General features: G+C 37.6%; 1 protein-coding gene across 2 annotated transcripts in view; it reads right to left on the reverse strand.

The window, feature by feature from the left end:
• Nucleotides 1-68: 68 nt before the first annotated feature.
• LOC139936336 (serine/threonine-protein kinase DCLK1-like) overlaps nucleotides 69-27,332 on the reverse strand; it is a 61,836-nt gene continuing 34,572 nt past the window's right edge. For both annotated transcript variants that reach the window (XM_071931133.1, XM_071931135.1), the window contains exons 6-14: nucleotides 24,998-25,037; nucleotides 23,122-23,254; nucleotides 14,230-14,287; nucleotides 13,317-13,436; nucleotides 12,388-12,668; nucleotides 10,079-10,156; nucleotides 9,451-9,628; nucleotides 8,512-8,622; nucleotides 69-6,619 (exon numbers count right to left, since the gene is read on the reverse strand). In XM_071931133.1, the coding sequence (XP_071787234.1) occupies nucleotides 6,515-6,619; nucleotides 8,512-8,622; nucleotides 9,451-9,628; nucleotides 10,079-10,156; nucleotides 12,388-12,668; nucleotides 13,317-13,436; nucleotides 14,230-14,287; nucleotides 23,122-23,254; nucleotides 24,998-25,037 (1,104 nt within the window). In that variant the 3' untranslated portion in view covers nucleotides 69-6,514. The remainder of the gene's footprint in view (nucleotides 6,620-8,511; nucleotides 8,623-9,450; nucleotides 9,629-10,078; nucleotides 10,157-12,387; nucleotides 12,669-13,316; nucleotides 13,437-14,229; nucleotides 14,288-23,121; nucleotides 23,255-24,997; nucleotides 25,038-27,332) is intronic.

Consider the following 27,332-nt stretch of genomic DNA (forward strand, 5'->3'; position numbering starts at 1 on the left):
GCGATTAAGAGCACTGAATTCAAACTCTGGTGTTTCTGATCAGCAGAGTGTGGGTTCGAATCCCCAGCCATGACACTTATGTCCTTAAGCAAGACACTTGACCATTGCTTCGTCCTTCGGATGGGATGTAAAGCCATTGGTCCCATGTGTTGTGTAACGCATGTAAAAGAACCCAGTGCACTTATCGAAAAGAGAAGGGGGTTCGCTCCGGTGTTCCTGGCTGTGGCTGCTGTATGCGCCGTAGCACCTTGTAAACCCTTATAAGGTGCTAAGTAATAGGGTCTCAGACTTCACCACTGCAATAACCTACCTTTCTGAAAGTTTGTTTATACTAAGCGCCTTGAGTACCTTGTTTGGTAGATACGTGTGCTACAATGTATATAAGACTTTGATATTATTATTGTTTGTACTATAAATAGACATGGACTCAACTTCATAGAGCTGCTTAGCTCACAATGTTTGCTTGGCTTGAAACAATGTTCTGTTTTTGTGAAAATGAGCAGGATACCAGTCACAGATAGTACAGTTGTTTTCGTGAGATGGTATATTTTTTGCAAGTGACCTAATTATGGTAAGCATAAATTTGTTGTGCTTAGCTACGTTCAGCTCTCATCAAGTTCCAACAGAGCCATGAATAACTATCACAACTTTTATTTAGTTAACCCTGTTTAGCACAATTAAATTTAGGGATAAATTGATCATATTGACACACTAATTTTTAACTTGTATTCTACAACTGGCAACCCCCCCCCCCCTCTCAATAGTGAAAATTTTGTGGCCATGCGATGTTTAATTTTGTCTTACAACTGTGTTTCTGAAGGGGTTTAAATGGGTCACTAGTGACTGGTCAGCGCTTGATCGAATACACAACCTTAAAAACAAAACACAAACACAACACCACAGTTATGTAAAATACTGTTCGCAAAATTTTAATTTAAACATGGAACCTCTACACAAGTGCTACAAACATCTAACAATACTTGTTGCATATTGACTACTGACAGACTGTTACAAGTTTAACACTTTGAAGTACATGCTTTTTTGTTTAAGAAAACCTTTATGTCAAAATGAGAGACTGTACATTCAGCATTTCAACCAAAGCGATGAAGTTACCACAAATGTTGTCGTCAAGGCCCTGTTTGACCTCAGGGGTCAAGTAACAGGGTCCAATTTATAGAGCTGCTTAAGCAAAAAATTATGCTTAAAAAATACTGCTAAGCAGAATTGAGCAGGATACTAGTCACAAGTTGCACATGTGACATGGTAGTTGATGCCGGCAACTCTATTCTGGGAAGCATGTTTTGTTGTTGTGGTTAGCTACTTTGTGTGCTTAAGCTGCTCTATGAAATTGGGCCCTGCTGTGACTGGTTACCTGCCCATTTTTGCTTAGCAGGAAATTGTTTAGCAGTACTTGATGCTTAACACTATGAAATATACCTTGCAAGTTGTGCGCATGTAAGCCACTTCGTAATTGCAGCTGCGCATGTCTGTTACTGTTGACAGCACACTTTGTCTATCTCCCGTGACCATTGGACAATACTAGCGGGTATTGTCGAAAGGACCATTGAATTAGACAAAATCTGTTGTCAGCAGTAACAGACATGCCTAGCAGTAATTCTGAAGTGGCTTATTTAAACATTTTGGACCACTTTGGTCCCACGTACATTGCTTTAACACATGAAGGAAGCAATTTTGCACACTTTATCAGGTCCAAATGTTCGGAGACACAAGAGATTTGCACAGTCTGTTGGGCCCCATGGGCCCCATACCAATAGACCCTTCCCATGAAATATGTAAATTGCACGTAGCGCGTTCGCACTAACGTTTTGGTTGGCAAAATGAGGGAACATCGCGCTGTTTTGTACACGGCTAATGGGTGCGTGACGCAGACGCGATTGCGCGACTGCTTAGTGCACAACTCTATGGCATTTGCCAACCAACAGGGTCTGTACGCATGCATGAATGTAATTAGCATATTTCATGGGAAGGGTCCATTGCCCAGTACCACTTACTAACACTTATCTGCACTACACTTTTGTCACATTTCTAACCAAAGCTAGCAGACTATTTAAGCTTTTACTATAACACCTATTAAATTCTCCAAACTTGGCTAAATGACATTCACATAAAATGTTTTCCTTTGGCAGTGATAGTCTTTCAAATGTTGTAGACATTTTAATAAAGAAAATGCACCATACAAAAAACAAACAAAGGGAAGGTACACGTTTGGTAATTACTCAAAACAAATATTAACTTAAAAACTGACTTGGTCACAAGCATTGGAGAGCTGTTGGTAGTATTAAACATTGCGATAAAACAACTCCCTCTGAAGTAACGTAGTTTTTGAGAAAGGTAATTTCTCACTAAAATAATAAAAGCCTTCTATCTAGAAGTCTTTTATTCCTATATGAAAGCACACAAATTCGTCCAAGTGTGTTTTTTCTTTCATCATTTTCTCGCAACTTCAATGACCGATTGAGCCCAAATTTTCCCGGCTTGTGATTTTATGCTTATGATGGGATACACCAAGTGAGAAGACTCGTCTTTGACAATTTCCAAACGTGTACCTTCCCTTTAAACTTTGGGGGAAAAGCAGCAATATTTTTATGAAGTAGCCTGACAAAGCATTATGTACATGCAGGTCAGCCTTTGTACTCGATGAAATACTATGCCAGAACACAAGTATGAAAGTGATACAATTTTTTTTTCATTAGACTTGTATTTCAGCCAGTTGTGATCTGCCATTTTCTGACAAAACTGAGACTAACACTCATTGTCACATGTCGTTGTACTGGATTTTTGGTGGGAAATTAAATAATTTATTCTGATCTCCAACTCCATGGATAAGTAAACCGAATCAACTCAGAATACTGGTCTAATTTTGCCCCTCTCCAATGGACTGTGCGTGCGCCAAACTTCTTCGAACAGAATTTGAGTTTAGTAGCATTGCATCTCATTGTGAGCAAGGCTTATTGCTGACTTGTCGTCAGATATCATTTCTCTTTTTAAAAGCAGTGGACACTATTGGTAATTACTCAAAATAGTTGTTAGCATAAAAACTAACTCGGTAACAAGCAATGGAGAGCTGTTGATAGTATAAAACATTGTGAGAATGAAGGAATTTTCCACAGATTTCATTTTGAGACCTCAGAATTGGATTTCAAAGTCCTGAAATCAAGCATCTGAAAGCACACAACTTTGTGAGACAAGGGTGTTTTTTCTTCCATACTCACAACTACGACAACCAAATGAGCTCAAATTTTCACAGGTTTGTGATTTTGTGCATATATTTAGATAGACCAAGTGTGAAGACTGGTCTTTGACAATAACCAATAGTGTCCAGTGTCTTTTACAAAAGTCACCCGGTACTAGGGTTGGTGAACCCAGAGAACTGTATGCAGTCTGTAGCATTACAGTTACATTGGTGAGGGTGGAATGAAAAATTATATTTAAATATTTAATAATACTGTAGTTTTAATACTAAAGATTGTTTTATACAATTTGTATACACTTCTGTAAAATTTTCCTACAGTCATTGAACACACAATAACACAAGTGCATATATTAACAGTGCCCTTGTCGCATGCAATTATGTCCTCTGTGCAATACTATCCGGAGGACATTGTTGCATAAATGCAATAATGTCCACTGGACAGTTTTGCATATGCCATCGTGTCCGCCCGGACGCTGCTGCATAATGCAATTGTGTCCGCCCGGACACATTTGCATGTGCAGTTGTGTCCGCCCCCGTGCAAAACTGTCCTTACAGTAAATTAAACGCCCTTGGTCAACGTAACACGTTCTTCACCGTTTTTTTACAAGTTAAGTGCATGTTATGAATGATATGGTAAATGTTCGGCCGTTGGGTATTCGCTGCAATCATAAAATACGTGATTATTCATGCTGCATATACGTAGGTTCAGTGCATGCACACTCGCTTAAGCGCGCACATACATGCACATGTCGACCGGACAGTTTTGCATAGCCCCGGACACGATTGCATATGCAGTGTCCGCAGCAGACAGTATTGCATGGCGGACACAATTGCATCTGACACCCTCCCTATGTGAAGTTTGTAATTTAATACAATCATTTGCAATTTTACAGCAAGGCTAGAAACAGTTATTTACAAAAGTTAGTTGACTCTAACAAACATTTGGACAATCACATTTTCAAGCAAAACTAAATATATTAAACAATAATAATGAAATGAATAATAAAAACTGCTACATCGGTGAAATACTTGCTTCAAAAAATACTTCAAAAAGGTGAGCAAGAATTTGCACAATATTTTTAGTTACTGCTGCAGTACACTGTTAAATTATGGCTTGGATTTTACATTTGTTGTCATTATCTGAAGAACTAAGATTTCATTTAGTATCACTAGGACTAATTTGACACAGGAGCCATTTGTTCATTTATAAATTGGTACTAAAACAAAAATAATTTGATACTCTTGATTTAATTCATTTTTTTATGATTGCACAAAATTTCTTTAAATATATTACACATTTAAACGTCAAAACTCCATTTTTTTTCTCAAATTGCACAATTCATTCATTCCAGCATTTATCTTGTTTGATTTGGCAATCTGTATTATTTAAATTTGCTTAATCATCAACAACCTATAAGACACTTGTTTTCAAAAAGACAAAAATTTCCAAAAATGTTTCGTCTAGAGTACCATTATGCTTCAGTCTTTGGTTGAACAAACTCCATTGTATGTAAAAAGAACTATGGGTTGTTTATAAACACTGTAGATAAACACGCTACCATGACAGAGCTTTCTCTGTTGCAGCTCCCAAATTATGGAACACTCTCCCTCCCAAAATTCAAAGTGCTTCTTCCTTACAGACATTTAAAACTATGTTGAAAACTCACTTGTTAAATCTTTGTAGTTACCCCAATCTGCAGCTTGTTATTTTCTGCTAATTGTGTTTATTTCTCATGTTTATTTCTGCTTTGTTCTGCTTATTTTGTTTATATGTATATTGTTCTTTATTTTGGTGCTGTTGCCCTGGTTTACTATAGTGTTCACCAGGACACCAGCGCCATGCATTTAGAAACATAGTATTAAGCGCGGTATACATTTGTATTATTATTATTAAACGTTATATTGCACTTAAAATGTTCTTGAATGGATTTTCCTGGACCTTAAAACCATGTTAAAAAGTTTTAAAAAAACCTCCTCATTTGGAAAAATGTATTTACAGTAGGCCTACATAGCTTAAAATAACAACAACATTGTAATACTATTTCTACGTTTCCTAAAACACTAAGAGACAACATTTGACCAATAATAAAAATTATTAATTTCTTTGTTCCAACAAGTGGACCAATAAAACAATAAACTGTTTCAAAGTACTGACTTTTGAATTAAAATCTTGATATGGTCAGGATTATCGTAAAGATTAAAAATATGAGGCTCCCAACTAACAGGCTTACACTTTTCTTTTCTTTTTAAAATTGGGTTTGGCTTGTAATTAGGATTGGTGTTAGGTCAGGGTATGAGTTAGCCTAGCCCTTATTAAAAAAAAAATGGAAAACTTTATTTTGACCCAAATTTAACAAGAGTCACACGGTGTAAGCCTTGCATTATGTGTTCTGCGCCTTTGATCATTTTTTATGTAAGAGGCCAAATATAAATTTTATTATACTATTATTATCAGGGTTAAAGAGAAACCATAACCATATATATTCAAATTTGACAAAACTTCACCAAACATCAGAGGGTGTGAGTCTTGTTTATTAACAGATAACTGTTAAAGTGTTACCTCAAACCGCTTCCCCCAAACCCTTACTCTAAACTATACACACTGTAAAGGCCCCTCCTACATGATAATGACAGTGGAAGGCATTTTTAGTAATCATCATATACACATTTTTGAACAAAAAAACACATTCAGACAACAATTTTAGACTCTTTATTTCGTCTTCAGATGACTGGAAAAAAAAAGGAATGCATATTTACAAAACGTTAGCTACTTAAGCTATGCAGGTCCAAAACTCCCACTAACAAAAATCTAAGTACAAAAATTCCATCAGGATTCCAGTTGTGAATTATCCCACTGGGATCCCGCAGGGAAATTTCCAGTTCTTCTGAATGACCTAAACCGAATTTTCTCGATTTTCTTTTTCTATGGGGAAGGCATGTTTTGTAATCATCCTCCTTTTTTTGTTTCTCTTTTTTGTAATTTTTTTTTTTTACTTATTTCAGACCAAGGTTCAGGCTCTTAATCTCGTTTTCAGAAAAATTGGAATGGATATTATTTACAAAACTTGTGGGCGCATATAAGCTATGCAACAATAGGTGTTAGGATAAATACTAAACTGAATAAATACAGGGGGCAGTTAGCCAGCACCGCCCACCCCCACCGAAGTTTGGGGTTTTGCAAGGACGCTTTCAAATCATTGGCAGTACCAGAAATCTTTGCAGTCTTTGCATTATCATGAGACTATCTTGGAGGAAGAAATTAGCCTCACAGCATGTCCGTTTTGTAGTTGCCTGACCTATTCAGTATGTACATTCATCATCGTCAGGCGTGTACTCTGCCCCATCGGCGCCCTCTCTTGGCCGGCGACCTTGGAAGTACTTACCATCTTTGTCAAGAGCAGTTGCCTACAGGAAGAAAGAAAATCAAGATTGCATTTAAGAAACAATTGTATTAGCAGTTTAGTTGATAGCTTTTATTTCATTTGGTGCTTTGGCCTCACAGTCTTATGGGCTATGGGTTTATGGGGTCGTTCACACGCCGTACTAAAGTTGGTCTAAGTCCACTTAGACCGGTTCGGGTTCAACTTTTGTGCGTGTGAACGCAAATAAAGTTAGACCGGATCGGGTTTAAACCCCAAAACTTAAACCGTCCAGCGAGGCGGTCTAAGTCTAAACCGGTTCGGGTTTATCTTTTAACACTGCGTGTGGACAGAATGACATCCGGTTTTAACTCACAACGGACGACCCATTGTGTGGTTCAATGCACACGCCCAGGACCCGGAGTGCTTGTATACGGTTTCTGTTGCCTCTGATGCTGAAAAGCACCGAGTATTTATATTACTTTCTTGCCGCTTACCGAGTTGGCGAAACCCTCTCGATCGCATCGGTGTATGCAGTTTAACACAGGCCCACGCCCATGATTTATTAAATTCTGAAACAAAATTATATTTTCCAAGCTTTTTTTGTTGAGTGTCCTACAATAAATTGAAACTGTTTTTCATGCGTATACTACAAGCGCAGCGAAGAAGCATATTTTGTATTGCTTCTCACATGTACAGTGCTGCCATCCCATAGTGATCACTCTCTGATATCCCATAGTTATCATCACCGATCCCGTGGATGTGCCTTTCTATTGCCGTTACCGTTACTAGCGTGCTGTACTTTCAATCTAGGAGAATGAACTGCAGTGGGCGCGAGGCTGTGTGTAGGGGAAATTCCCTACGCCAGCAATATCACCACGTTGTTGGGAAGTTGGGAAAATACTGCAAAGTACATGTCGTAACTTGCACGTGTGTAGTTGTGTTTATGAACGAATCGGAATAAAAATCGCGGCACCAGCTTTTGAGAGATCGCAACTTCCAATCGATTGAAGTACAAACTAAAAGTATTTATTAAATCGGAAACAGTGGTATAAAACAAAACACAAAAATGAAACGTGTTCTGTTTCATGGAATATGGACAATATTTTGGTGAGTTTTTTCGGCGGTTTGTATCAATATTTTGTTTGTTTAAAAAAATAATTTCGAGTCGTGTTCATGTTTGTTTTAAGTGCCCATATCCTCCTAACGGTAAAACTGTTACCGCGTTCGATTGAGCCATTTGTATCATCCAGGGTATGGGGCACTCAGTATATCGGCATACTCGGTGCGTGAATCTGATGAATAAAACCGGATGTTAGAGCAACGGGGTCGCGTCTACTTTGACCTCTTAAAACCGAAGATAAACCGGATCGGGTTTAACTCTGTGCTGTCTGAACGCAATGGGTTTTTATTTTTACGACCACCCCCCGCTGCTCGTAAAAGTTAGACCGGTTCGGGTCTAAGTTAGTACGCTGTCTGAACATACCCTATGTATTACAAAGACTTAAGAGAATAAAGGATTTCCACAGAGTGAATGCAGTACAGAGTTATGTTTGTGTTGGTTGGGGGAAGGGGGTAGGGCTCCCAGAGCTTTGTACTGAGTGAATGCATGGCAAGAGATTTGGTGGACTATCTTTGAGTCTTTTGAGTGGCTTGGGTTACACCACATTAAGGCAGCTGGCCCCTAATTTAGTAACGCAAAGCTATAGCACAGCCTTGACATATACAGGCTAAGTTGGGCTTCTGAATTAATTTCAAATTTTACTTTTTTTTATTGAGGGAAAAAGCTTCTTGAAGATAGATACCTATTGCTCTTTGAACATTAACTGGAAGCAAAGTCTCACTTTACTGTTTTGATAGAAAACACAAGATTGTGTTGTTGTTATGATTGCCTTCAGTCGAGGCCTCTTGTTGGGAAGTGGGTTGTGTTATACTCACAGCTATCAGTGCAATTCCAGCAGCTTTGATGGAAGGCTTCGGTTTGATTTTGAAATGTGAATTCAGTTTTCTGGATAAATCGATTGGAACTTGCACTCCACCATCATCGCTCTAGAATAAGAAAAAACCAGAACAAAAGAATGAATTTAAAAAAACAACATCATTACTACAACAATGAAAAACAATCAGAAAGTCTCCTCAAGTAGGAAACAAATTTTGAAAAATAAACTTAAAGGCAGGGTATACTTTTGGTGATTGTCAAAGATCAGTACCCTCACTTGGTCTATCCATTATATGCATAAAATAACAAATCTGTGAAGATTTTGCAATTGGTCATAGAAGTTGCAAGAAATAATGAAAGGAAAAAAACACCCATGTTGCATAGAACATGTGTTTTCAGATGCCTGGGAAAGCTTGCTTCATGACTGAAGCTAGTCTTGGTTCAAGACTAAGCTTATTCAAGACTCTCCTGGATTTGTTACATGAGGGCGTTCTATCACCCCAACACGCTAACAACCACGAACCGCTATCACCCCGAGAACCACTATCACAGGAGTGATAGCGGTTTGTGGTTGATAGCCCTCGTGTGACTAATCCAGGAGAGTCTTGAAGATAGTGGTTCTTAGGGGGGTGATAGTCGTTCGTGGTTGATAGTGCCTTGGGGTGATAGCGCGCCCTCTTGTGACAAATCCAGGAGAGTCTTGAACCAAGACTAGACTGAAGCTGAAGCTTTTACCAAAAGTCAATAACCAAAAGTCAATAACCAAAAGTCAATACAAATTTGATTTAGGTTTAGTTAACGTTTGTCCTAAGGCAGCTCTATGGAATTTGTGACAACTTTTTTTTCTACCAAGTAAAACCTAGTGCATCTGTATGTGAAAAGAGAATTTGTGCACTTTTAGATCTTGCCTTCACAAGTTGTAGTGTAAGAATACTCACAGACACCCATGGGTGATCCATCACTTGTGCAGCAGTGTATCGCTTTTCTACATCCACCTCCAGCATGCAAGAAATCAGATCTTTAGCAACCTCAGAGATGGAGTCCCAGTATGGGGAGATGTACTCAAAGGTTCCAGAGATGACCTGGTCGAAGAGTTCCTCTTGGTCATTATTTTCACTGAAATCAATTTAGTTTTGTAAATTAATTAATTTAATATGAATAAGTATCTTGAAAAGAGAAGACACAGATAGCATGACAGTATTGGTTCAACGTTGACAATGTTGGCAATGTTGGCATTGTCAGGTTTACAGTTGGTCGAAGTTTGCAACAAATTATTTAGATAAATTTTCCAACAAATTTTTAAGTCTAGCATTAAAAAAAATGCGAAACATTGAAAAAAATTATGAAATGTTTACGTCATTAATACGTAAAATTAATACGACAAGCAATTTTGTTAATTTTACTTTTGCAAAATGCAATCCAGCATTTTTTTCATACTTTGCTAAAAATTGAAAAAAAATTCACAATTGTTGTGCCTTTAAGATAGGGAAAGGGGTGATAATTCAAGCGGTGGCATTACCAACCGGAAAATGAGAAAATTAAATTCATGGAATTGTCAAAGTTTACTTTCTGAATGGAGGGAATCCACAGAGTAAGATGTAGGTGATGACTCCAGCTGCCCAAACATCAACCTTCATACCATATCTGGAAAGTAATATAAAATAATATGTCAGTAATCTTCCTCCTTTAAAGGCACTGGACACTATCGGCAATTACTCAAAATATATATTAGCATAAAACCCTACTTGGAAACGAGTAATGGGGAGCTGCTGATAGTATAAAACAGTGTGAGAAACGACTCCCTCTGATGTAACGTAGTTTTTGAAAAAGGGGTAATGTCTCACTAAAATAATTTTATTCCTATCTGAAAGTATACTATTTTGTACAAGGGTGTTTTTTCTTTCATCATTTGAAAGAGGCTTGTTATGTTATGGGATACACCAAGTGAGAATACTGGTCTTTGACAATTACCGAATGTGTCCAGTGCCTTTAAGCAAATGACACTTGGACATAAGTTTTTAATGACACAAATTCCGGCTTCATAAATACATTTTTGATTCAGACTTCTTGAGAGGTTTTAATGTCTCCAGGGCAGTCATGCTGATTCTTTCACAGTCATTTGTGGAAAGATTATGGCTAGTATCTAGCTAGACTTTACTCAAGTCCCAATCCTGTGCCATCGCCAGAAAACTATACTCTGCGTTCCTCCAACCTGTTCCAGTCTCAGAACCATATTTTGACGACGAGTGGAACTGCTATATGGATTGTTTGCTATGTTTGCTAGTAGTCATGGTAGTGTAGTTGGCGGGGTATGTGTAAGGACCTCTCACACGAGAACAGGACTTGCTGTGTGAAGGCCATGACCACATCTTCCATGGCAGTGCCATCTTGTTTTTTTTATCCATTCAAATTAAAAGAAAAAAATGAAGCTGGAAGGGAATGGTCTGGTCCTTTTCATACTATAAGAATTACAACTTGTTATGCCAGTGGGTATACAGGGAACTTGAGAAAATAAATATGTCTCAAGGCCACCCAGGCCAGACACATGCAGTCAACACTTGTCAACTCAGAACTTCGTGTTCAGAGATTTTTGTATAATGAGATTGATAATTTTGTTTTGCCAGTGGATATATGGGGTGCTCTACAAATGTGTCTGAAGGATTTAGGTCTAAAAGTGGACCTAGACGATGTAGGCAACAGACCTAGGCATCAATAGAGGTTTTTGTAATGAAAATTACAACTATAAGTTTCGCCAATGGGTATTTAGAGTGTTTGAAAATGTGTCTGAAAGGCAGTCAACAAGCCTACAAGTTTCTTGATAGAGGTTTTGTATACATTAATGAGAATCATGTCAATTAGTGCAGGTTGGTTGACATGGTAACCAGATACAAGCTTCTTGTTTGTGTTTTTGTATGAGAGTTATAAACTCAGTGTATGTGCCATTTTGAAGTAAATTGTAGGTTTGGGTAAATCTGTCTGTGAACACCCAAACCAAACAGTGCACTCACAGCATGGGGATAGAAATAATGCTCAGTGTCCACCAGGGGCCCATTTCATAAAGCTGTTAAAGCCATTATACACTTTCGGTAAACAGTATTGTCCAAGTCCCACACTTCGTGTATCACAACTTATATATCAAATAACAATCCTGTGGAAATTAAGGCTCAATCGGACATCGGAGTCGGGAGAAAATAACGGGAAAACCCACTCCTGTTTTCGCGCGTTTCGCCGTGTCATGACATGTGTTTATAAAAAATCTGTAATTCTCGTTAACGAGAATTTATATTGTTTTACCGTTTTCTCAAAAAGTAAAGCATTTCATGGACTAATACTTCAAGAGAAGTCTTTCACCATTGCCTTCTGTAAACCCTGTAAATTATTTGTAAATCTGTGATTTTTTTTTTTTCTGTACCGAAAGGGTCCAATGGCTTTAAGCAAAAAATACTGCTAGACAAATTTCTTTAGCTCAGCAACAATGTAGTGGGGTACCAGTCACAACAGTTTAAACTGATTGTAAGCTTGGTTAAAAATCTATTTCTGTAAAGCAATACTTGTTTGTGCTTAGTCATTTATTTGTACTTACAGGCTTTATGGAATTGAGCACTGATCTCAACAATGGGGAGAGCTTGACAGTGACGAAGGATTTAGATTACTAGAGACAGTGTTACCAGCTACTTAGGTTTTGACTTTGACAGGAAAACTAAACCTACCCTAGGTAGTTGCAAAGGTCATGGGTTCGAATCCCATCTGAGTAATATGCCTGTGGATTTTGTTCACAGAAGTTAGGTTAAGCATGGAGGTAGCTACCTCCATACTGAGTATACACTGCTGACACACATCAGTGTATATGGGTAAACCAAAATTAGTAAACCTACCCTGTTTCCAGAATAATCTCTGGAGCCACATAAGTTGGTGTCCCACAAACAGTTCGCAGAGGACCGGTCACCTTTGTCGCCAAACCAAAGTCTCCAAGTTTCAGGGATTTGGTCCCGTCTACGTGCTCGCATACCAGGAGATTCTCAGGCTTGATGTCGCGATGAACGATATTCATGGTATGTAGGTACTTGAGGGCGCTAAACAGGTTGTGAACCATGCAGCTTGCATCGCGCTCAGTGTACTTGGTGGCAGAAGTAATTGCATCGAACAAGTCACCACCCTGGATACAAAAAAATAAAGCCTTGTAAATTAGTAATTAATGGTAAAAAAACATTCGAAACATCCTTTTTCAAGGATGTTCAATCCTGGAGGTCAATATTCAACGTTCTGTTAAAGAAGAAAATGCAAGGTCAAGAGTTTCAAAGACCCGAAACTCACAGATCAAATGACCCAGAATGCTCAAATTGGGGTTTCAAACTAATTCAGAAAATGTGAAGAAATTCAATGAGATTGACCGCGGACGGTGTGATGATTTGAAGAAAAAAAATTATCTTTTTACGTTCGGCTCAATGCCTTAAGCATGCTTTGAATCACAATACTTAAGACATTTGCTCTTTGGAGTACCACAATAATTTACACATCCATTGAAAAGACACAATTTGCATAGTGTGGAAAATGTGAACTGTGTTATAAGGCCATTTTGAACCCTTGTAGTAGGCTCCACCTTTGTATGCAATGTTTTAAGTCCCGTACCTGTAACTTCCTTCCTTGTCTCCCCATTGGGCTCTTGGCTGCTATAATAGTTTATTTTTTCCCGAGAGTCTCCGGCTTCAGCCGTACAGTCCAAAAGGGATTTCATTTGGCAGTGTACAATTCTAAACCTCCTTCCCCTCTCCTACAAACCAATGTCTGAAACCCAGACTCTTACCTTGACCAACTCCATGACAAGGAAAAGCTCATCTTGAGTATCAAAATCTTCAATGAGACGAATGATGTTTGGATGTTGAACCATGCGAAGGATGGACACTTCATTCTCTATCATTTTCTCCTTCAAAAGTAAAAAAACACCATTTGAATTACAAAATGCTTTTTAAAATATGGTAGAGGTATGTGAAGTTAAGTTTAGTGGTACATTAAGAAGTATCAGCTTAAGTACTTTGAAAACTTGTATTTTTTATTTGTAAAGCAGTTATCATAAATTCAATTTACCTTTGAAGTAAGGAGACATTTTCAAATAAGTGTCGTCGCTGTCACGCTTAAAGTGACAAACTAGGGACTCTCAATATCCTTGAAAGTGGTTCTTTCATCAGGGTATAAGTACCAATTGGGATAAGATGGGTAACAACCAACGGGTGACAATTGCAGTTAAACCTGGCAGTGTCTCTGGCCAGTTAATTCAGCCCAATTTTGGAATGTGTATGGACTGTGCATTAGTCTCGCCTGTTATTCGAGACCTAAGAGATGTTTCCTTCATGCATTGATGCAAAATGCTTGCTAAACCAAAGTAATCAAAAAAAATGTCGAATATGAGCGAGACTTGCACAGGTCTGTTTACAGGGCTGATGGAATATCTGCCCTATATTTGCATCATTGTTACAGCTCTTACAATAGTGACCTCAAATAGACCTATGTAAAAGTTCCAGTTGTGACAAAAATAAGCTTTGAGAAGTCACCCACCTTTGAGCTTGTTTATGGTTTGACTGGTCCTTTGTTGCAGAATTTGTATTTGAAATTTCCAAAGACAACAAGAATAGTGCGTGATTTACAGCTTAAATGCGTAGCAAAGCAGTGCTACAAAATCACTGATGGTGAAAAGTAAAGATGTACTTTACAGTTCTTACCTTTCCGATACATTTCTTCTTGTTGATGATTTTTAGGGCAAATTCCTCCTTGTTGATCCTGTGAATTGTTTAGTGAAACTTCCAGTTTAATCAAAAGATCAAGTCAACATTTGGTTTCCTTTTTAATTTTTTAATAAATGTCTCAAGGAATGAAATTTTGTTTGACTTTACTTTTCCAGAGTTGGTCTATAAAAAGCTATTGTAACTGGGTTTTTTTAAATATAAAATGCATGTGGTTGGAAAGATGTTTTAAAAGAAGAATACAATGATCCACACAAATTTGCCTCGAAATTGCGTGGTTTTCCTTTTACTGTGCGAACTAACACGGTCGGCCATAAATGGCCGACCGTGTTAGTCGATGAGGTAAAAGGAAAACCGTGCAATTTCGAGGCATGTTTGTGTGGATCATTGTATTCTACTTTTACAACATCTTGCTACCCATATGCATTTTATAACGAACGGTTACACACACTTTTCAAAGACCAACTTGACCGATCCAAGGCAACGTGTTCCTTTAAAGCAGCCAACCACGGCAGAAACACTGCAGTGAACCCCTTCTCTTAATGACAAGTGTGCTGGTTTGCATCCCATCCACAGGACGAAGCAATAATGGTTAAGCATCTTAAGGACACGATCAGAACTCAAACTTGCACTCTGCTGATCAGAAACACCAGAACTTGAGTCCCGTGTGCTTAAACGCTCCGCCATGACACAACATAATGTACATGTTTTTAATCTGTGTAAACCCATTTCTGCTAGATATTAAATATTTGTCCACATTTCACAAATAACTGAACTCAACTGCTTTATAAGAAATCAAGCTCAGTGTCATCAATGCAGTATAGAAAGCTATTTCCATTCTGACAAAATTCCACCCGTAAACCACGTTTCATCACCAGGGGTCTAGTTTTTTATATTAGACATTCTTTATGAAGCATGTTAAATTTAATCATGTTTGGAATCAATCTAATTTAATCAATGTGTCAAAGAGAATCTAATTTATTCACGGTCTACACCACAGCTCGGTCAATGTTTGATTTTGGTCGGGGAGCGTGTGTGTCACATCTGATAAATGTCTCCGTGGGTAATGCTCCAATTCAAATTTGCCCAGAACTGGTTTCAGGGCGATTCAATGGTATAGACAGACCCATATTCATGACACAAGAGGCATGTCTGAGTGAATGCAGCCACTATGGTGATATTCAGTATTTCAAGGGACTTCAGGGACTTATTGTCACATGAAGCAGTTTTATAGGCAACTTGAAAGCAACTAACTCCAATTTGCACATTTCTGTGCCTTGAGCATCTTTTCAGGTGGATTTCACTGTTTATTGCAGGTAGTGGCACAAAAGATGTTTTTAACTCAGCCTCACAGTCCCATGACAGTTATATAAACATTGAAAGGGTGATGTTTTCTTTTCTGAAGATAGCCCAGTATCCATTTTTTCGACTATGGATGCTAGGAGATTAAAACATCAAAATTTAGAGGAGAATGTGTTTACTTCTCGGAGATTGCCTGGGACTGGTTGCCTGTTGATTGCCTAGTGTGACACCGCCTTATAACAGTCTGTTTAAAGCAGCTTAGCTCTATTTTGGAGGTTTGCTTGCAAGTCTTTTTATATGATGGTTTCCCCCTAATAGGAACAACCACCTTAGAAATGCTGCCCAGCTCACTGTCGTTAAATGTAGAACCAGCAGATACAACAGTTGTATCCCCAAATTGACTAGTCTGCTTAATCACAAATCTTAGTGTTTTTATCTGTGGTGTTCTGTTTTCTTAACATTTCTCTGGCTGGCCACGTTTTTAGTTTTTGTTTTTAGATTTAAATTGACTGTTCGTTTTTATGTCTTTTCTCTGCGTCTTTTTGGGGTATTTGTAGTGCCTTTTTGGTTAATTTTTATACCTGCTCCCTTGTGTAATATGAATATGTTTAATGTTAAAGATTTTTTCTCGAATTTGTATAAATTTATAGTTAATAGGGCACTGAATTCGTTAAATTTGAGAATAAAATTTATCAATGTGACTTTGGAAAGAATAATGCTCATATCAAGATGGCGAATGAACCAGAAACTGGCACATCAGTAGCCATTACAAAAAAAACGTACATACATGTAAATGAATTTAGCCTTCAAGACTCTGCTAGTGTCGAAATATCAGGCCATTAACTTTTTTGTTCATAAAGGAATTTAAACCACCAGCCCCACGACTCGTATGTCTGAGTAATACATTGGGACAAGTGAAGATTAAGTTAAAATTGACAGGTGGATAAAGTCTTTCTGCCGTAGAGGAAAAAAGTTAAATGTGTGCTCAGGGAGTCTGCATAATGTACAATGAATCAGTGTTTTGTGACAATCGTCCGGCAATATTTAAGCAGAGTGGAAATAAGTGCAATGTGACAGGCCCAGGTAAGTGGATTTCATTGCAAAAATGCCTGGAGACTGAATGTGGAAATGACGCTGTGCAAAATGTAAAAACCCAAACCTCCTAGAAATAACCTCAGAGTAGGAAAAAAATATCCTTGGTCTCTCAAAGTGGTTTGCAAATGGTATGGATTGTGAATGTAATATCTGATTGCTAGCTGCAAGGGACAAGTTGATTTGAATTGTGCAAAAACCTACCATGGCGTGAGGAGGGGTGGAGAGAAGTGGTAGGTACAGACTTTAAGAAACAAAAACTGTGCCCAACGAAGAGAAAAAAAAGAAGCTACGCCAAAATAAAACCATACACAGAAAACACCATGCCACTGCCTTCACATCATGCAAACAGCACAGTTTTATTGGTATATAAAGCAACCAAGTATAATACACACTATGGACCATTGGTGCTGAAATTGAATGCATACAATACCTGGCCTCAAAGCATTTTGTGTTTCAGCTGGTATATACTGAAATAAAGATATTGTGGCTTATGAGGCTTTTGTTCGGAACCTTAAAAAAAAAGCCATGAGCAAACAACCACTGGATTATATTCTATTTGTGTTTTCAGTTTTAAATGCTCCAGGCATTGTTTCCGATGAATAAAGATGATCAAATTTATCAATATGTCTTTGAAGCCAGCCAGTGTTCTTTTCAGAATTTAAATTGTACAGAGTAACAGTAGAAATGGCAACAGTTCATATTAATATAATAATAATAATAATAACCGTCTTTATATAGCGCTTTTCACACCCGAAGCGCTTCCAACCATGGTTTTATAAATATATACTGAATACATAAAAGAAGCTTTTGTTTCCACAGAACAGTTCCATACACCTATCTCATACCTCTGACAAGCATGTGGATCAAAATACTTCAAACCCAATTATGAGGGCAGATATGCAAAGAGCAGTTTGCCACAAAGACGGGGAATAATTTGCCGATGGGGGCTCGATGGCCACTAATCCAGTCTGGTATTGGATTAATTTTGCCATGGTGGGAATTTGACTTGGGGCGGAGTGCTATGCACATTTTTGTAGGCCAGCCGAAAGGTAAAGTTTCAATGCATGAAGTTGTTCTTAGAACGATGGATGTGGTAGCACCTTTAAATGTTATTATTTTAAAATTCAGAAATTTATATTCCTTTGAAGACCTGAAAAACATTAAGGATGAGACCTGGTTCCCAAAGTTCAATAGTTCCCAGGCAAAAAAATGTAAACTGGTCTCTCTGGAAAAAGAAAAAAACAAATTTACATTTGTTGCACATGAAAATATACAATTTTGTTTAAACGTTTCATTTTGGTTAAGAAGATCTTGAAATTCAACAATGATTTTAAAACATTCCCTTGTGAAATACCTGCAAGGGAATTCAGTGGCAATACTTGGTCACTCTCAAAGTAAATATTTCAACACCGACATAATTATTTTATAAAATCAAAAATAGTAATTTTCTGAAGAAACAACATTTTAAATGTCAAAATTAATTTGGGAAACAGATCTTTTGTTATCTAGCAGTGAGCACTGAATCTACAAATATTCATTCAAGTTAATCATTCAATACATCAAAACAGATTCAAAAATTCTACGTTCCTGCGTTCCCTAAACATACATTGCACTTGACATCCACTGATTTTAGAAATAACTAAAATGTACAAACTATGAAATCTTTTCTGACAATTCATTAGTTGCTGAATACCGTTATATTTACATAGTAACTTCACATGACTGGTCTAATGCTACAATACTGAAAAACCAACAAATGTTTTACACATGACCAAAATCGTTTTTAGAAATTGCTTAATAATAAGATATTTTCCACTCTCATAGTAATCAAATAGGATTAATAAATAAATACTTTTTTAAACTTTCCAAAGTACGATCATTTCAATAAATAAAGTTTTAGAAGAGAAAGCTCAAGTAATATTTTACATATTCATGATAATTTTATAGTTTCAATCTGCGCCAAAAAAGCTTAATTTCAAAATTATTTTGTCATTTTCACCAAAACAAGCGCATTATTATAAGTCTTACATTTACTAGATGTTTAAGGTATGAAATATACAAATATTTAATATTGGATATCTTGATTTAAAATAATTTTTCTGATAGATGCCTTTAGTCTCTGTTTTCTTTTATAAAAATTAAGTTTTATAATAAATTTTGGGCTCACTGGCTCAAGCGAAAAATGTTGACCAATGACTGCATTAGCTTCTTCTTAATGCACATTTATGCTATGTAGGAAATAACATTACAATGCAATGGTTAAAAAACACATTGATTTATCCCTGCTTAGCAAAGTTGTTTCCGTGGCATTTTTCTAAAATAACGTAGAGGGCCAAATTTCATACAGCTGTTCGAAGAAAAAAACTGCTTAGTACAGAAAACACATCTGAGCAGAAAGTGGTTATCATTATCCGCCAAAATACAATGTAATGCTTGCCGTTTGTGGCTGGTTCCCTAGTCATTTTTGCTTATCAGCAAGTTTTACTTTATCAGCTTTACACAATAGGAACCTGGGTGTTGACCTTGTAACAATTTTTTGTTTTAATCAAACTTACAGATATAGACTTCTTTGCAAATACGCAGTGCGTATGCAATAGCCATAGAATGAGGTGCATGCTGGTCTGGTTAGCGACAAGCTTGATCACTAACAAGACCAGGGGTGGATTTCAAAAAGAGTTAAGACTAGTCTTATCTCGAGTTAGGACGAGTTACTAGTCCTAACTTAGGACTAGCCATATGTTTTTATATCTCCTAGGACTAGTCCTAAGATAGGACTAGTCCTAAGATAGGACTAGTCCTAATCCTAAGATAGGACTAGTCCTAACTCTTTGTGAAATCGACCCCAGCATCACAATCAAGGGCCAAGGCGCGCGTACCTAGTATTTGTGAAGTAGTCTATGGCGGGAGCGGTACCAGTGATTCAGACCTGTAATACAACTTGAGGAAGAGACTACAGGCCAATGCTTATGTCTACTAGAGAGAGCCTATGGTGTTTATCTTGCAGCAAACTGTCATTTCTCTCTAATAGCTCTAAGTGCAATCAATATTGTACAAATTTTCACTGAGTAGAGATTGTAATATTTCGAGAAGTGTGGCGCCTGTCTCGCATGGACCTGAACGGCGATCGAGTCAGTCGGGGTATGAGTGGTAAACACTTGTGGAGTGACTTGCAGGGCTTGATCGATGAAGTCATGATGCCGCATTTAGATCGTCAAGACATCCACAGAGTTTTAAAGAGGGTAACACCTTCAATATAAATGTCTAAATGGAACGTTTTGCACATGACTTCACAAGTAGGATGAAGTCACCCTCCATGCCATTGCATAAAGTCTATTGAAACTTCTGTCAGAACAGAAGCCAACTCTGAAATTTGCTAGCCATAAAGGCACCGGACATGTTTGGTAATTGTCAAAGACCCGTCTTCTTACTTGGTGTGTCTCAACTTGAATAAATCAACAAATCTGAGAAAATTTGGGACCAATTGGTCATCCAAGTTGCAAGAAAAGAATAAAAGAAAAAAACACCCTTGTTGCACAGTTGTGTGTTCTTTTTAGATGCCTATATATAAAAAGGCTTCAGGCCTGAAGTCTTTTTCAGATTTAATTTTTTTTGGTCAGAAATTACCTCTTTCTCAAAAACTACAACTCCAGAGGGAGTCGTTTCTCACATTGTTATCAACAGCTCTCCATTGCTTGTTATCAAGTAAGTCTTTATGCTAATATTTGTTTTGAGTAATTACCAAACATGTCCAGTGCCTTTAACGTGTTCTGCCAAGACTCTGATGATCTCATTTTGGGCTTCATAAATTTCTTTTGTATTGTGAGATTAGCACTTTGAGGTCGAAATTATGAGACACAATCATAAGCCTTTCTGGAACCTAAAGACCATAAAAACACAACGTGCAACACACACGTTGTCTTACAAAATCATCGACTACGCCATTCAGCTGCAGGAGGAGGGTCACTGACTCATTCTATTCAACCCTTGATATGCGACACTTCTCTTATACGACACTCCAAAAAGCTTTACATCCAACCAGAATGGTGAATGAGAAATAGTCTCAAGCAAGACAAAGTCTCAAAGAACAAAATCTACCTGGCAAGTCAATACACACATGGTGTTACTGCAAACCAAATATATATAGAAATAGTCTCGATTTCATTTCCTGAAATTTCTGACTGTTACTTTTGATTTTACTCCCCCACTAAACTGATTTGTGATTTGCACAGTATACACTTCTCTTGTCCAGTTGAAACAACATGCACAACACTCTAATGTGATTCAAATTCCTGAGCCTCGCATTTTGTGCGAGATGTCATGACCGATGGGTCATCAAGCGTGCCCAGTGACGAGAGGCCAGGGCACAATTGCATAGAGCTGCTTTAAGCACGTACAACAAAATTGTGCTTACCAGAATATGGTTACCAGCCAAGCTACCATCCATGTGTACAATTTTTGACTGGTAGCCTGCTGATATCTGTTAAGTTGAAAAGTGTTACAAATGTTTTTAATCACGCCCACTCTTCTCCCTGGACTCACTGAATAACAACTACTTATTACTTTTAAAACTTATTCAATGACAAAATATCTCGCTATATAATACATCATCATAAACAGCATAAATAAGTACTCATAGTCATAATCTTAACGAAAGATCTACTTTCGTTGCCAAATATTAAACTCTGTTAAATTGCAAAAAAGAAAAATAGATGAAAGAAAATTTGCACACAAGTGGGAAATCAAAATGTAGCATGAAAATAATACACAGCACCAAAAGCATATAAGCAACTTAAATAACAACATAGCAAAACTGCACCAGTGGGCCACAAAAGGCTTACATACACATACATTGTGCTTGAATAATGACAAATTAAATGACAGATGAATCATCCATGATTTTTTTTTCCTGGAAGAAATGTTTTGTTTACACTTTGAGAATGCTGAGAGCTTGAATTGCAAATTTGAAAAAAATATAGAAGGATAACTAAACTTAGGCTTTGAAAAATCTTGGCACTCTTACCAGATTGACCAATTTAACACGCGCCTACCCTGTCCACCATTATTTGGGAGACAAATTGTACGCACAACACAGAGAATTGACTCCAAAATGGTGGAAATGATTGATGCGCATTGCGCAGAGGTGAATTCCACATCATGGCAATGGGCCAATAGAGCTCTGATACCCTGTATGCAACAGCAGTCACTTTGTACTGATTCTCACTCGGCAAAAATGAGGGCCAGTCTCGTTTTGGTTATAATTATGGACTGGATGTCGCATATCAATCACCAGACGTCTGAGTAATATTTGGTAAAATGTTCTCATAATTTTTAGAAAATGTTGTCAATCTTCAAACATTATCTCTGAAAAAATCTTGACAATTGTCAGAAAAAGCATAGCTGATTTATCTTGAATATTCAGAAAATCTTGACCCAATTTCACAAAGAAATGTTTTGCTCTTCTGAGAAATTTGCTAAGCACTGAAAAACCTTGCTTTGCAAAAACAGGGTACCAGCCAAAACACCATGCAGTGTATGTTGTTGTGGCTGGTCCCTTCTTAATTTGTGCTTAGCAGACACATTTTATAAGCATAATTTTCTGCTTAACGGCTTTATGAAATTGGATCATGGTGATATGAACAATGACATGCAATGGTGAAAACTCTGTAATAAAAGTGATAACTATTTTACATTATGAATACAGTTTGAACAGAAGGAGGTATTGGGGCACAGACGTAGAAATATTGCTTGAATTTGTGCAATACACAACTTGCAGGAAAATTTTGCAGGAATTTTGAGGGATGTTTTTTAAAATCTTTTTTCAAAGTGGCAAATAGATGGGTAGCAGTACTGGTGGAAATGCAAATGAAATTTCACTTTCTAATTGGATTACATCAGGCAAGGGGGGAAACACATGTACGGCATTTTTTTCATAAAGCAACACCGATCAATGACGTCTGTAATTGGCTAATCATGCCTAAGCAACAGCCAATCAATGGGCAAGGATTTGTTTTGGCAGATGGTACAGCTACTAATTGAATGAAGGCAGTGGTGGGGTGATAATGCTGCTAATGATATCGATGATTTGGCAATAACAATCGATAATGCTTGTGTTTCGCTACTTATATTTTAGAATGCAAACAACCAGCTATATAATTGTTCTACTGTATAAATATTAAAGTTGGGAGGTTTTTTTTTCATACCATTTTGCACCACAGTTAAATTAAATTTAGTGTATACAATTTTCAGGGCAAGTTTGTATAAAATGCTGATATTGAGAAGGCATACTTTTGGTAATAACGCAGATTTGCGGCACTAAAACTAAAACTCCTTTTGATCGATGAATTGCTGGCTGTTGATAAAACACATTATTGACAAAAGTTTCTGAACCGTTTACTTCCGTTCAGTCTTAATCCTTTTTTGGTTTTATACTCCCACTTCGTTTCAATGATAATTTCATCAATAGAATAACTTCACCTGTTCAAACATTCCTTGACCACAGCGAAGTTGCCGTCTCCGATCACGCGTCCTACTTCGTACTTCTGGTAGAGGGCGCCCTCTCTGTCGCACACGCCATTTTCCTCTTGCGGGGAATACTCTGCATCGTGTCCTGGATGGTGGAGAAAAAAGTATCAGCATTTTATTTTAGCCTTCAAGAAAGACTCTGCTAGGGCCGAAAACATCAGGCCATTAACTATTTTTTGCCAAAATATATAAAGTTTTAGAACAAACTGACCTGAGACCTAATTCTGATAGCACCATGTAATGCTTTACAAGGTGCTGTGGCGCAATTTGCTGCTGATCGGACCAGGAACACCGGGGCGAACCCCTTCTCTTTTCGAAAAGTGCACTGGGTTCTTTTACATGCATTACACAACACATGGGACCACTGCTAAGGACAAAGCAATGGTTAAGTGTCTTGCCTAGGGACACAAGTGTCACGGCTGGGCATTCGAACCCACACTCTGCTGATCAGAAACACCAGAGTTTGAATTCGGTGCTCTTAACCGCTCGGCCACAACACTTCCACATATAAAGTGTTTAAAAATTTAATTTTTAAAGTCGCAATTTATAAGTACTAGGTCTATATGGCATTTGAAGGGAATTCTTTCTCAAAATAGTTCACACTATCAACAGCTACAGTGAGTCTTACCACAAAACTTCTTGAGGTATTTTTTTTTATAACTAAATTTATATCTAAATAAATAAATAATAAATAAATAATTTATAACGTATTTAAAATTATAACTAAATTTATTATCCTATCTTTGAAGAGTAACAAATGTACTCATTTACTCTTAGAGCTGTTGTCATGTCTTTACAATATTTCTGAAAACACTGTCGAGTTTTGTTAAGAATTGAAGTGTAAATAAATGATTGACAGTTTCGGTTTGTGAGATTTTCGCTGTTTGGTTTTCTAGAAACTGCGCATAAATCTCCTTTATTAAGCTTCTTAGGAGAATCTTCTTGCAATTATTTTGTCACAGATGTTTTCGCTCAAGCACATCGACACCCTCAATGCCCTCAGCCAATCATCACGCTTCAATGCACATGGCTTTGCATTCAGCAGCCAATCAACATGAAGCTCACAGACCGTAACGACTTGCAATTTCACCAACTTGTTTATTCTGGGACAACTGTTTTCTTACTGCGAGACAAATATAGCCAATTCTGCTCGTCTATCAGCACTAGCATGTGCTATTTTGAGCCATCAACCAACTAAATAAAAACCAGGAATGGTGTGTTTTCGGCTGAATTAATCTCATTTTTGAGTTATAGCTTAGAAAAAATTTCTTTGATTAAGCTGTAATGACATTGACATGTCCTTCTTGAGTTAACACCCAGACAAGGTTTCTTTTGTTTTAGCCATAATGACCTAGATATTTGTCATAGAAAAAACCCCAATATACTTCTGGGGGATCCCAATACCAACCAACACACCAAGCTTGTAGTTGATGTGAAAATCCTTCTTTGTATCAAAATTGCTCAGTGTAATGTCTTGCGATGTAAGTGAAGATACAAGTTCAAGAACGTTGCCCAAAAATGAAAAGAGGGAATAATTGGTACTCCTACCAGACCCTCTATCTGGTAAATATCTTTGGCACCCCAGAACGAAAAAAAATACTGACAAGATAGGGAGACCCTCAACATAGGGCTAGATAGCTTAGTAAGTAGAGCACCATTAGGTCAATCCGGATGTTGCTGGTTCAGATCCTAACCTAGTACATTTGTCTTGTTCAACCACAAAAAACAACAATAAAAAACGGGCATGACATTTTTTTTATGAAGACTTCTCAATCAATGATCAAAGTCACGTACATTATCAAACCCAAAGAAAAAGAAAGTTTCTTACCTGTATCTGTACTCGAGGTCCCTGACCCACGTCTGCTGCCCTGTTAATGAAATAAAAGAAGAAAAACAAAAAAGGTCATCATCAACTCCGGGTCACTGTCTGGGATTCAACTCTTTGAGCTTCACTGATCAACATAATTGCCCTGCTCAATAAAAAGCGCATTAAGCCCTCAGGCCGATTAATGTTTATTGCCTGTCTGCATTGTATTTAGTAGCCTTGTCACAAGAGGGGAGCCACTGGACCGCAGGCAAGAAGGTAACCGCTTTGGTGACGCAGGAATAATTTTTATGGACAGTATCTAATTCTAGCTGCTGTGAATTATATGCAAATTTAATGCAATGATGAGAAGACAAGGAAGGAAAATTTAGTTTTAGATGTGGGAGGACACAATGTGAATTATTTTGTCTTCCCTTTTGTGACTGCTTAACTTCTCCCCTCAAAATGCGAAGGCTCTAGGAGGTTTGAGAAAATCAGGAAAAACCCTGAAAAAAATCACACGCCTTGGACATTAGATGACGGAATTACCCAAGTGCCAAAGCGTGTGCCCTCTCTAGTTCTTAATATATGTCTCAGACCCACACATAATCACTCCAGACGTCCATACTGACATCCAAACCCACATCTCATTATGCACGTTCCTCAGAACAAAATTGCATTAAAGGTATATAATATTATCATCATCATCATCATCATCATCATTTAGCGGTCGCAATCAAGATTCTATTCATTACATCATGCCAGAGGTGTTTATCTCTTATCATGTTTATACAGGAATGGTAAGGATAAAACAAAAATCAATTTTGTCTATTGTTTTTGTTTTTTTGCAAGCTAACTGATTTATGAAGTTCACACTAAAACCATTTTTTCTTTCTGTGAAACATTTCCCTCCGATATGAAGTCATATTTAAAAAAAACTGTATCTGCAAACCTTTAAAAAATGCAACAAATGGTTACGGTTGTTACAACCAAAGTTTAGGATATTAAGCTTGCATACTGAAAATTATGCCTGGATGTTGACTTCTTTCTCCGACTCACACAACAGAATATGCCCAAATGTTCACAGGTTTGTTATGTCATGTACACCATTCATGATTCGCGCGCATACCGACGGGCAAAACCTTTGTGTTTTGGCAGCCAGCTAGAAAGTGTATGACATCTTACCATGACTACGTGTCTTTTTGCCCGGCGAAACATGATGTATACAGTGTTTTTTCAACAGAGGGCGGTTTAAATGTAAACACAGGTCACATTGTCTATGTGGTTGATCACAAAAATATGCACTAGTGTCTCAACAATTTGGTCAGCTTTACCATTCCTGTATTCCTTTAAGGGATCAATCACCCAAAAAACCACTGACACCGTCTGCGACTATTTTGTGAGCTCCACCAATCTTGTTTAAAGGCAGTGGACACTATTGGTAATTACTCAAAATAATTATTGGCATAGCACCTTTCTTGATGACCAGTAATGGGGAGAGGTTGATGGTATAAAACATTGTGAGAAACGGCTCCCTCAGAAGTGCCATAGTTTTCGAGAAGGAATTTTCCACAAATTTGATTTGGAGACCTCAAATTTAGAACTTGGGGTTTTAAAATCAACCATCTAATAAACGCACACAACTTCGTGTGACAAGGGTTATTGTTCTTTCATTATTATCTCGCAACTTCAATGACCGATTGAGCTCAAATTTTCACAGGTTTGTTATTTTATGCATAACAAATATGTTGAGACACACCAACTGTGAAGGCTAGTCTATGACAATTACCAATAGTGTCCACTGCCTTTAAAGTCCCTTCTACTTATGAGAGCAATTTAGTGAGGGTCCTTTGCTAAATTGTTGCGTGTTTGTACAATTTTACAAAACAATTATGGTACTGTCCATGGTCCCTTGTAAAGTCTTGTCAAATATTGCTACATGCCAAAGTTGGTGCTGCTTTTTTTATCTCTACTCAACACCTTTAAGCAAGAGAGGCAGCGCACTAAACCAACAGCAAACAGTGTCTGCTGTCCCGATCCCAAAGTGTACAGTCATAATAGCCCGATATCACATATCCAATAATAAATGCCTGCGTTTTTTATTGACTATGGTTGAAAGATCAATAGAGTAAAATGAGTGAAGCCACATCATGCGGTCCCCTATGCATTCAGGATAAATGAGGGGTTTAGACGGTGGAACAACACAGGACTTAGTGGATCGATGGAAGGAATGTAGAGAGCAAGGGGAAACGTGGGGAGAAAGGTTTCCTAGGGGATTGGACATCAGTCTGATGCGGAGAGATTTTAGAAGTTATTTGATCAGAGGTTAGGGACAACAGTATGTGAATAAAAAATAAGT

This window comes from Asterias amurensis, chromosome 4 (assembly GCF_032118995.1).
Source record: "Asterias amurensis chromosome 4, ASM3211899v1".
NCBI classification, from domain to species: domain Eukaryota; kingdom Metazoa; phylum Echinodermata; class Asteroidea; order Forcipulatida; family Asteriidae; genus Asterias; species Asterias amurensis.